At 37.8% G+C, this 12,893-nt stretch overlaps 1 protein-coding gene across 50 annotated transcripts in view; it reads right to left on the bottom strand.

Moving 5' to 3' along the window:
- Positions 1-12,893, bottom strand: part of MAPK10 (mitogen-activated protein kinase 10) — a 373,060-nt gene that overhangs the window by 66,059 nt on the left and 294,108 nt on the right. For all 50 annotated transcript variants that reach the window (XR_015165198.1, XR_015165197.1, XR_015165199.1 and 47 more), the window contains 2 exons: positions 11,744-11,926; positions 6,673-6,797 (listed from right to left, as the gene is read on the bottom strand). Coding sequence is in view for 47 of the 50 variants with exons in the window: in XM_086404959.1 (XP_086261085.1) it covers positions 6,673-6,797; positions 11,744-11,926 (308 nt within the window). In the remaining 3 variants the exon portion in view is untranslated. The remainder of the gene's footprint in view (positions 1-6,672; positions 6,798-11,743; positions 11,927-12,893) is intronic.

The raw sequence follows: 12,893 nt of genomic DNA, 5'->3' as shown, positions 1-12,893 counted from the left end.
TTTCACCAAATATATCTATTTTCCTGAATATCAAAAGGTAGCAAAGGCTTGAGCAGGCTTCCCTGATGGTTCAGTCAGTAAAGAATCTGCCTGTAATGCAGGAGACCTGGGTTTGACCCCTGAGTCAGGAAGATCCCCTGCAGAAGGAAATGGCAACTCACTCCGGTATTCTTGCCTGGAGAATCCCATGGACAGAGGAGTATGCCAGGCTACAGTCTATGGGGCTGCAGAGTCAGACACGACTGACTGACTAACACACACACACACACACACACACACACACACAGCAAAGGCATGCAAGTAAAAATCATAATAGTAATAGTAATGATTATGAGAATAAGAATTTGTGTGATATTTACTGGCTACCAAGCACTGTACAAAGTACTTTATCTACATTAACTCTAAATTCCTGAAGAACACTACAATATGTATGACTGTTCTCTATTCCTAGTTAAGAAAACAGAGTTGAGACAAGAAACTTGAATTAGGCCAGCTTGTAAGTGACAGAACAGGAATTTAAACCTAATGCATCTTTCCACATCTGTGATGATGCAAACAACTCAATAAATGGCATTTATGTCTGATATCGAACTCTTCTTAATGAATACTGAAACAGTGAGAATACCTCCAAGCATTTCATGAAAAAGTATTGACGGTAAATGTGGCCTTTGTGTTTGAAGAACATATTTCTGTTGCTCTGAACATTACTTGAATAAGAACTTGCTAATAATCTGAACAGATCTAACTTCAAATTTGATGTTCTGTTACACAAAGAGATGAATATTCACCTTGACATTCAACTTTGTACACTTTCAACTTCATCGTTACATGAATAATCTTCTCTCTTAGCATTATGACACCATTCATATGCTCTTCTCTTTTCAGTTTGGTAGTTTGGCACTTTTGGAAACGTGATAAGATAGCTTGTAGTATGATTAACTGATTAATACACATAGCATTTCTCTACCCTTATTTTTCCTAAAGACATCATATTCTTTTGCTCTTTCTCCTTTATTAAATCCTCTACTTGCCCCCCTTTTCCTTCAAAGACACTCACTTTGGCAATATTGAAATGACTGAGAAAAAGATTCTAGCCTTTTAAGTACCCTAAATTTGATCTTTCTATACTTGAGAGGAATTTTTCATAAGAAGTTAAAATTAATTTAAAAACCCATTGAAACTATTCATTAATATGCTGTTATAGATTCTAAGCAACTGTCTCTTTTATAGGCAACATAATTACAAGTGAATTACAAATACAGACTTTATGACTCCAATTAAACTCTAGGCCACAATCCATTAAAAACACATTATACACATTACATTACATATAAGGAAAAATATATATGCAACATGATTCCAGCTATCAAAATAACTGAGCAGTAATTTCAAATAATTTATGTTTATCTAAAATTTCATCAGCATCAGTGTCTCTTTTGCTGTCTCGTACACAGGGTTACTGATGTATGGAACAGTCTTATGGATTCTGTGGGAGAGGGAGAGGGTGGGAAGATTTGGGAGAATGGCATTGAAACATGTAAAATATCATGTATGAAACGAGATGCCAGTCCAGGTTCGATGCACGATACTGGATGCTTGGGGCTGGTGCACTGGGATGACCCAGAGGGATGGTATGGGGAGGGAGAAGGGAGGTGGGTTCAGGATGGGGAGCACATGTATACCTGTGATGGATTCATTTTGATATTTGGCAAAACTAATACAATTATGTAAAGTTTAAAAATAAAATTTAAAAAATAAATAAATAAAATAAAATTTCATCAGCATAACCTCAAAAATCATCAGAGAAAAAAACTCATGCTTAATTTTCACATATGTCTACATCATACTTTCTCTTACTTATTTCATTATTTCATTCTACCCCAGGAATATATTTGAAGTATTTCCCAAGAATGAGAGATTGGAAGAGATTCTAGTTTTTAGTTGTAAGAACACTAGTTTTTTTTTTTTCAGTTTTAAGAGCATTAGAATTAAACTAAGAATATTTAATTTTGGGGATTTTACTTAGAAAAGGCAGAGGAACCAGAGATAAAATTGCCAACATCCGTTGGGTCATAGAAAAAGCAAGAGAATTCCATAAAAACATCTACTTCTGTTTCATTGACTACACTAAAGCCTTTGACTATGTGGGTTACAACAAACTGTGGAAAATTCTTTAAGAGATGGGAATACCAGACCCCCTACCCGCCTCCTGCAAAACCTGTATGCAGGTCAAGAAGCAACAGTTAGAACTAGACATGGAAACATGGACTGGTTCAAAACTGGGAAAGGACTACATCAAGGCTGTATATTAACCCTCTGCTTATTTAACTTCTATGCAGAGTACATCATGAGAAATGCCAGGCTGGATGAAGCATAAGCTGGAATCAAGATTGCTGGGAGAAATAACAATAACCTCAGATATGCAGATGACACCACCCTATTGGCAGAAAACAAACAGGAACTAAAAAGCCTCTTAATGAAGGTAAAAGAGGAGGGTGAAAAAGCTGGCTTAAAACTCAACAATCAAAAAATGATGATCATGGTATCTGGTCCCATCATTTCATGGCAAATAGATGGGGAAACCATGGAAACAGTAAGAGACTTTATTTTCTTGGGTTCCAAAATCACTGTAGATGGTAACTGCAACCATGAAATTAAAAGACACTTGATCCTTGGAAGAAAAGCTATGACCAACCTAGACAGCATATTAAAAAGCATAGACATTACTTTGCCAACAAAGGTCTGTCTAGTCAAAGCTATGGTTTCTCCAATAGTCATGTATGGATGTGAGAATTGGACCATAAAGAAAGCTGAGCACTAAAGAATTGATGCTTTTGAAATGTGGAGTTGGAAAAGACTCTTGAGAGTCCCTTGGACTGCAAGGAGAACAAAATAGTCAATCCTAAAGAAAATCAGTCCTGAATATGCATTGGAAGGACTGATTTGAAGCTGAAGCTCCAATACTTTGGCCACCTGATGCAAAGAACTGACTCTTTAGAAAAGACCCTGATGCTGGGAAAGGTTGAAATCAGGAGGAGAAGGGGATGACAGAGGACAAGATGGTTGGATGGCATCACTGATTTGATGGACATGACTTTGAGCAAACTGCGGGAGTAGGTTATGGACAGGGAAGCCTGGTGTGCTGCAGTCCATGGGGTCACAAAGAGTCAGAGATGACTATTCAACTGAAAGGAACTGAACTGAACTAAACTGAGTTGAAAGTCTAGAAAAAAATCAACTGCAAATTCACATAAGAATAAATTGGAAATAAATAGGTAGTATTAAGTGTTCATTTGCTACATTCTGTGTACACTTCTTTAAAACTCTTTAGGCAACTGCAATGATTCTTGCATTATGAGTTCAGGAGAAAAGATTTGCTTCCAAGTGTTGAGTCTATAGTATTGGTTTTACTCATCAAACTGTATGGCTATATATCCTTTGTGCTGTGCTGTGCTTAGTCATTCAGTCGTGTCCGACTCTGCAACCCCATAGACTGTAGCCTGCCAGACTCCTCTGTTCATAGGGATTCTCTAGGCAAGAATATTGGAGTGCGTTACCTTGCCCTCCTCCAGGGGATCTTCCCAACCCAGGAATCAAACTGGGGTCTTCTGAACTGCAGGCAGATTCTTTACCAGCTGAACTACCAGGGAAGCTCATGCATCCTTTAGAAAACATATAAAATAGAAATACAGGCAGGAGGAGAAGGGGACAACAAAGGATGAGATGATTGGATGGCATCACCGACTCGATGGATATGAGTTTGAGCAAGCTCCAGGAGAAGGTGAAGGACAGGGAAACCTGGTGTGCTGCAGTCCATAGGGTTGCAAAGAGTCAGACACATCCGATTGACTGAACAACAACAAAATTTTGTAAAAATCAAGTCAAGTGACTAAAATTAATTTTAAGCAAATTAAAATTTCATCATCATTGTAAAGCTGCAATCCAAGAAAATGTTAGAATGTTATACCTCAGTTTCCACACAGGAAAGTCATTTATCACTGAATTATTTTCTCAGAAATTTTGTAACACTTAAGAACTGGGTTACTATGAAAAGTTGCTTTTTTAATATTATGTCTATAAAGTTTGATTCTACCTGATTTTTATTCTCATCCTTCAGCTCTCAATTGTCCAGTGAAGAAGGGAGGAGAATTAATGCCAGCTTGAACCTAGCATCTCTGACACAGTGAAGCAGAACAAAAAAGCCAAAAAAAGCAAGCTTTGGATGGGCCAGAATATCCTGGTATATAGTGAAGGTCACAAGAAAACAAATAGAAAGAATATTTCAAATAGAAAATTAATGACCAATTCAAGCAAAGTAATTTGAAGGTACTATGAATCATTCAGCACAGGTTTTCAAATAATGTGAAATTTTGATGGGAGAAGGTAACACTGTTGATAGTAAAGTTTAAAAGAGGGACATTCCTATTGGGAGGCTTATTGAACACACATGGGCAAAACAGTAGCCCTGTTTCCTGAGCAGCCCTGGATCTACTCAGAGAAAAGGAGATAGCAAAAAATTAAAGAGTTTTGCTTCTGAGAAGATTCTTTTACTATGTCTTGATGGAAAATACGGAGATATACCTTCCTATGGCAGTCAACTTAGAACCAACCTGAGACAGTGGCCTTATTGAAATACCCAATTTTTCTCATCTAATTTATGCAAAGCTTCACGAAATCACCAATGGCCTAGTAAAAGCTTTATAATCTAAATGTTCTGCTTTTGCACAATGAAGGAAACTATAGGCAAGGTGAAAAGACAGCCTTCAGAATGGGAGAAAACAACAGCAAATGAAACAACTGACAAAGAATTAATCTCCAAAATATACAAGGGAGCTTGTACAGCTCAATACCAGAAAATTGAACAACCCAATCAAAAAGTGGGCAAAAGACTTAAACAGACATTTCTCCAAAGGAGATATGCAGATGGATAATAAACACATGAAAAAGATGCCCAACATCACTCATTATTCAGTCAGTTCAGTTCAGTCTCTCAGTCATATCTGACTCTTTACGACCCCATGAATCGCAGCACGCCAGGCCTCCCTGTCCATCACCAACTCCCAGAGTTCACTCAGACTCACGTCCATCGAGTCAGTTATGCCATCCAGCCATCTCATCCTCTGTCGTCCCCTTCTCCTCCTGCCCCCAATCCCTCCCAGCATCAGGGTCTTTTCCAATGAGTCAACTCTTTGCATGAGGTGGCCAAAGTATTGGAGTTTCAGCTTTAGGATCAGTCCTTCCAAAGAACACCCAGGACTGATCTCCTTTAGAATGGACTGGTTGGATCTCCTTGCAGTCCAAGGGACTCTCAAGAGTCTTCTCCAACACCACAGCTCAAAAGCATCGATTCTTCGATGCTCAGCTAGGGAAATACAAATCAAAACCACAGTGAGGTATCATCTCATGCCGGTCAGAAAGGCCATCATCGAAAAGGCTACAAACAGTGAATGCTGGAGAGGGTGTGGAGAAAAAGGAACCCTCTTACACTGTTGGTGGGAATGCAATCTGGTACATCCACTTGAGAGAACAGTGTGGAGATTCCTTAAAAAACTGGAAATAGAACTGCCATACGATCCAGCAATCCCACTGTTGGGCATACACCCTGAGGAAACCCAGAATTGAAAGAGACACATGTACCCCATTGTTCATTGCAACACTTTTTACAATAGCTAGGACATGGAAGCAACCTAGATGTCCATCAGCAGATGAATGGATAAGGAAGTTGTGGTACATATACACAATGGAGTATTACTCAGCTATAAAAAGGAATCTATTTGAATCAGTTCTAATGAGGTGGATGAAACTGGAGTCTATTATGTAGAGTGAAGTAAGTCAGAAAGAGAAAGACAAATACTATATATTAACACATATATATGGAATTTAGAAAGACAGTAATGATGATCCTACATACAAGGCAGCAAAGGAGACACAGATGTTAAGAATAGACTTATCGACTCAGTGGGAGAAGGGAAGGGTGGGATAATTTGACAGAACAGCATTGAAACATGTACATTACCATATGTAAAACAGATGACAAGTACAAGCTTGATGTATGAAGCAGGGCGCCCAAAGCCAGTGCTCTGGGACAACCGAGAGGGATAGGGTGGGGAGAGATGTGGGACGGGGGTTCAAGATGGGGGGACACATGTATACCTGTGACTGATTCACATGGATGTATGGCAAAAACCATCATGGTATTGTAAAGTAATTATCCTTCAATTAAAATAAATAAGTTAACTAAAAAGAATAAATGTTCTTAGTACCACAGTTTATTAAAACCAGGAACCTGATTGGAACAGAGGCAAAGAGATTTCTCCTCTATTACATTTTTTGTTACTTAGTTTGCATCAAGAGAGACTGATCATTAAATACAAGGAGATACTGGTGGTGTTAATAATTTAACAAAAACTAGTGGAAGTGTGTCATGAATAGCCAAGGTATTGGACTGAATCACCATCTCACATAGGAAATCCTGAAAAAGAAATGCAACTCAAAACATAGGTTGAAGAAAATAACTTGTAGAAGGGAAGGTAGCAGCTTTGTGACTTAGGAATTTTATGAGGGCCCTTTGAGAATTCTTTGGGATTCTAACTCTCTTTCAGTGCACACCATGGCGCACCCAGTTACTACCATTTGTTTGTGGAAAGAAAATAAAATAAACCTAAACCTTACCGCCTCCACTTCAGCAGGGTCATACCAGACATTGATGTACGGATGTTGTAAGGCGTCATCCACTGATATCCTTTTTGCTGGGTCAATCACTAGCATCTTTGACAGCAAGTCTCTGGCTTGGCTGGCTGAAGGAAATGAATGAAGAAAAAAATTTGTTAAATTTTGATTTTGGCAAGGAAATTTTTTGGAGGGAAAAATAGTTTTTAAAAAGTCAATTAGCACCTTCCTTCCAAACATCAGCTAACTTCACCAAGTGTTTAGGGAAATGCAAAATGAAACAATGAAATATTTTTTATCCATCAAATCAGATCAGATCAGTCGCTCAGTTGTGTCTGACTCTTTGCAACCCCATGAATCGCAGCACGCCAGGCTTCCCTATTCATCACCAACTCCCGGAGTTCACTGAAACTCACGTCCATTGAGTCAGTGATGCCATCCAGCCATCTCATCCTCTGTCGTCCCCTTCTCCTCCTGCCCCCAATCCCTCCCAGCATCAGAGTCTTTTCCAATGAGTCAACTCTTCGCCTGAGGTGGCCAAAGTACTGGAGTTTCAGCTTTAGCATCATTCCTTCCAAAGAAATCCCAGGGCTGATCTCCTTCAGAATGGAATGGTTGGATCTCCTTGCAGTCCAAGGGACTCTCACAAATAAAACATGGCATAATATTCAATAATCTCATTCATGTTGGTTGCAGTGTAAATTGATAAAGATTTTTTTAGAGGGCACATTTGGGAGTATCTTTTAAAATTTTAAATGTGAATAACTTATGACCCAACAGTTCCACTTTTCAGTATACAGTCTAGAGAAACAATTGCACATATTCACAAAAAGCATCCAGAAAGGATGCTCACTGCAGCGTTGGTCAAGGATTAAACATTTTAAACAATCTAAATGTCACTGTTGTTCAGTCACTAAGTCATGGTGAACTCTGCAACACCGTGACTGCAGCACACCAGGCTTCCCTTTCCTCTCCCATCTCCTGGAGTTTGCTCAAATTCATGTCCATTGAGTTGGGGATGCTATCTAACTATCTCATCCTCTGCCACCCCCTTCTCCTTTTGCCTTCTATCTTTCCCAGCATCAGGGTCTTTTCCAATGAGTCAGCTCTTCTCACCAGGTGGCCAAAGTATTGGAGCTTCAGCATCAGTCCTTCCAATGAATGTTTGGGGCTGCTTTCCTTTAGGATCAACTGGTTTGATCTCCTTGCAGTCCAAAGGACTCTCAAGAGTCATCTACCTGTACCAATTAAGTTTGGCAGTTTTAAGCCTGGCAGGCTACAGTCCATGGGGTTGCAAAGTGTCAGACATGACTGAGCAACTTTCACTTTCAGATGTATTCACATGGACATGGTATTAAGTGAAAAAATAACTGCAGAATGACCCATAGATCCTGATGCCACTGTATAAATCTGCCTCTTCGCAATAAAACAACAAGCATTTCTCTGATAAAATTTGTACATGCATTGCTTGTATAATTAAAAATAAAGTTAAAAGAATTGTTTTTTAAAAGGAAACAAAGTGAGTGTACACCACTCATTTTAAAACTTCAGAGCTGCAGAAAAGGACAAAGCAGTATCTGGAGGGAGGCAAGGAAGTTAGAGGTGACTTTCTGAGAATGGGAGAGATAATGAGGACTTTAATGGGAGCAGAAGCTTCAAGAATTGAGAGAAGGGGGGCAAATCTGAGAGAAAAAATCCACAAGATTTAGTAACCAAATTGATGCAGGGAATCGTTTATTTATTCAGTATTCAATTTATTCAATATACATCGTCTACTGTGTGCCAGGTACAGTTTCAGATGCTAGGGATACAAAAAATTTGCATAGTGATAATCAGTAAATGTATTTATTTAATAACATTGCTGAGTGAAGTGTATTAGTTGCTCAGTCATGTCTGACTGTGTGTGTGTAACCCCATGGACTGTAGCCATCAGGTTTCTCTGACCATGGGATTTTCCAGGCAAGAATACTGGAGTGGGTAGCCACTCCCTTCTCCAGAGGCTCTTGCCAACCTAGGGATCGAACCATGCTCTCCTGCATCGCAGGTGGATTCTTTAGCATCTGAGCCACCAGGGAAGTCCCTAACTTTTCTAAAGGATGCTCTAAACATATCTGAAAATACAAAAAATGTTTCAGAAAATAAGGATCCAAACTGATTTGGAAATTTTTATGGTGAAAATATTCAATTTATTCCAAACATGGTAAAACTTCAAATTAAAGAAAGGAAAATCTAAACTGGTTTGCTAAATTAGGGAAAAGGCAGTGTGTTTGAATTCATGAATATGTACCAATTTTTAATTAGCAATTGTTTATTATTAATGAAATATGGTTAATTATAAAATTTTGAAATTACATAAAACAAAATCCAGAAAAGCTAACCTTCCCCACCATCTGGAAGCAATCATTCTTATTATTAATGTATTCCCTTCTAGTTTTATGTAGTTTCATAATTTTGATTATACTAGAGTTAAAATGTGGCAATCTAATTTTCACCTCTACAGCATTTGTATTTCTTGTGTTATTACATTTTAATAAAATATTCACATTTACTTATACTAATTATATATTTTTAAAAAATCACTAGTTAAGTTACTGGAAGATTTTTTATTTCTATTAGTCATTTTTCTGGGGATCTCAATTCCAAACACTTAATTTCTGCTACTCCCAAACTGACACTTTGAAGTTCACAAGAGTGACGAAAGTACAGAAATATACAATGATTTTCAGTATTAGTTTCTCTGATTGTTAACCTAACAGGTCTGTGTCTATTTCACTGGTTCAAGACCTCTTTGATTTGTAACTGATTTTATACCCAGACTCACACACTCCACGGGTTCTCATGTCACCCACATTTCTGTTCTTGGAAGAGTAGGGGTTGGGGTGGTCTCCTCATCTATGGGCAAATGAACTACTGGAACACCAAATCATCTCACTGAGAAACAATGATCACTACTGCTTGTAGGGAACAAAATGAGGAAGAGGAAAAGATTTTAATTCTTCATCGTTCACTCTTTTGTTTGCAAGTAAATGTCTTACACTCTTTAATAACAGTAGAATAAATCCTTCCCTTTGATTATTTGTGTAATTCTTTATAATCTGCTGATTTTGTGTTACAATTGTAATTCAATAATTATACAATTCAGAGAGTGGTACAGGTAGCTGAAGGGAGAAACCCAACTGTGCAACGGAAGTGTCACAGACATAGAAACAACACTGTACTTAATTTAAAAACCACCAGATGGAAGTCTGGAGAAGACAATATGACCCTGGAAAGTTGTAACACTATATTTCGGTTTCTCCATCTCATTTAATTCTATATTAGCTATAAATTAAGTCTGTACATTTAATCTCTAACTAATTAATTGTCCACTAAACATTTGCAGTAAAATTTCACAAGTGTATGTCCTTTTGAGGTGGGGGGGATTCCCTAATAGCTCAGCTGGAAAAGAATCCACCTGCAATGCAGGAGACCCTAGTTCGATTCTTGGGTCGGGAAGATCTGCTGGAGAAGGGATAGGCTACCCACTCCAGTATTCTTGGGCTTCCCTTGTGGCTCAGCTGGTAAAGAATCTGCCTGCAGTGTGGGAGACCTGGGTTTGATACTGGGTTGGTAAGATCCCCTGGAGAAGGGAAAGGCTACCCACTCCAGTATTCTGGCCTGAAGAATTCCATGGGGGTCCATGGGGTCCCAGGGGAAGCTGAAGTTCCAATACTTGACCACCTGATGTGAAGAGCCAACTCATTGGAAAAGACCCTGATACTCTGAAAGATTGAAGGCAAAAGAAGAAGATAAGATGAGGTTAAGATGAGCAGAGGATAAGATGGTTAGATAGCATCACTGACTCAATGGATATGAATTTGAGCAAATTCCAGAAGACAGAGGAGGACAGAGGAGCCTGGTGTGCTACAGTCCATGGGGTCACAAAGAGTCAGAGACAACATAGCAACTGAACAACAACATAGATCCCCTGGAAATAATAATTTTATTATTAATAAATATTTATTATTTTTTTTATATCTAACAGTTACTGCACATTTAGTGTGAGACAGGCAGTGTTCTAAGTGCTTGACAAATTATTCAATTAATCCTCCCAATGATCCTATAAGATAGACACTTCTTGCTTTAGTTTGTTAAAGAAGGTACAGAAAGATTAGATAACTTTCCCAGGTTCACATAGATTTTAAGGGATAGGATTTCTTCCCCCAGCAAAGGAAAAAAATAAGATTTGCTTCATATCCCCAATTTCTGAAATGTCATAAGTTAGAATAAGAATTAAAATATTACTTATACTTTATAGGTTGCCAAATTTATTCTATGTCTTCAATCCTATAAAGAAGCTGTTATGATCCCTGTTTTGTGGGTAAGAAATTAAGATTCATTACTAAAGTTCATAATGGCAGACATAGTAGTAGAAAAAATTACTTATTAATGAAAGTCTTTGTTAGAAACAAAATATGAAAGTAAAAATCTCATTTGTCACTCTAAAATAAAAAATGGTGGTTAAGCATTAAGTAAAATACAAATAAAACTCAAACATCTATAGTTTCAAGATTTTAAAATGAAAATCTTGTGTTGAAAATATTTTCCAGAATATAAAAATAACTGGGACAATTGCTTCAATGTATATATAACGTTGTTCTTTTAGCGTTAACGTTGCAAAGTAATTTTAGATTCTAAATAAGCCCCGTGAATAGTTAACCCATACCATTGTCACACACTTTATTACTAGTCTTTTCCCTAGATACCCAGAAAATTTTAAAATCCTTGATTACTCTCCCTTTGTAAGGAGGATCTTTTAAAAATACCTCTTCTTAAATTGAGGTTGTTGTTCAGTTGCTAAGTCGTGTCCGACTCTGCGACCTCATGGATTGCAGCATGCCAGGCTTTCCTATCCTTCACTATCTCCCTAAGTTTGCTCAAACTCATGTCCATTGAGTCAGTGATGCCATCCAACCATCTCATCCCCTGTGGCCTCCTTCTCCTCCTGCACTCAATTTTCCCAGCACCAGGAGAGGTGTCTCCATGGTCTGCATCACCCACGCAGTGGTTCTGAAGTTATCCCTGAAGGGCTTACCTTTGAGTTTATTGTGCTCAGAGTCCGCTGGGAAGAGGGAATCTGGAAAGAGCTTGGGGAAGGTGAGTCCTGCATACTTGGGCCGATTCTCCACATAGTTTCTTACGGTGGGTTGCAATTTCTTCATGAATTCTGGACATGGTGTTCCTAGTTGCTCAATAACCTTATTCCACTGGTCAATATCTGAGAATTGAATAGTTAAGGGCAAAAACAAGTGCAGGACACCAGCTCTTGCCTTTCACTAGTTGGGAGACTAACTGCTTCTCAGAGCTCTGAACAGTCAATAACACAGAAGAAGTTTTAAAAAAACAACAAAGGACAAACATAAAAAATCAGACTGTCAGGCAGTGAATGCCCTTGGAATTTTAAATTCACTTTGAGAACACATATACTTTTGAGGAATTAGCATTACTTAACAAAATATGATATCATGAAAGAGTCCTTGGGTTGTGTCAATGGAAAGGTATTTAAATAACACAAGAATTTCTTTTATTGAGTTAAACTTCTATATAGCCATGTAATTTGGAAGAGAAAAATTATAATGACACATAATAATATTATCATGAAATTATTCTAATCATTTACTTTCTAAAAATGACAGATGAATAAATATTTTATAAAATTCATCTATACTTTTCTTAAATTCTTTATAAGATTCTTTTTTCCTCTTGTTCTCTAGAAAATGCGAAATTTCCTTGTCTGTTAATTTTTTTGACTCATGCACATTACAAATAGAATCAGTATGATAATAACTCATTAACTCTTCATCAAAGACTTAAAAGATTCTGTTTATCAAAGCAGTCGCAACTTCATACCCATTTTCTTACTTCTGATAATAGTGCCTTATATCCTGAATATTGTAATATTCAATGAAGTATGAAGGTAAACACAGGATGTTCAGTTCAAGGCAGATTTCATCCAAGCGCCTGTGTTTCACAAGCATGTTAAACATGGGGGATTTTATAAGAAAAACATGACCTCTCTATGAAAACTAATACTTACAAAACTGGGGGTCTTTGACAGGCACACCCACTGATTGAGATTTTCTTTTTCATCTTTCATAGATATTTGATATGTCAGAGCTTGGGAATGACAAACACCACTTCTGAAAACTCTGAAGAGTCAACTGGAAGAAGTTGATTTCAAATAG

Source organism: Bos grunniens, chromosome 6 (assembly GCF_055505025.1).
Source record: "Bos grunniens cultivar Pamir isolate PY7600 chromosome 6, Bosgru_T2T1.0, whole genome shotgun sequence".
NCBI lineage: Eukaryota > Metazoa > Chordata > Mammalia > Artiodactyla > Bovidae > Bos > Bos grunniens.
Note: the sequence above shows the minus strand (reverse complement) of the source record. Positions and strands in the feature narration are given on the sequence as shown.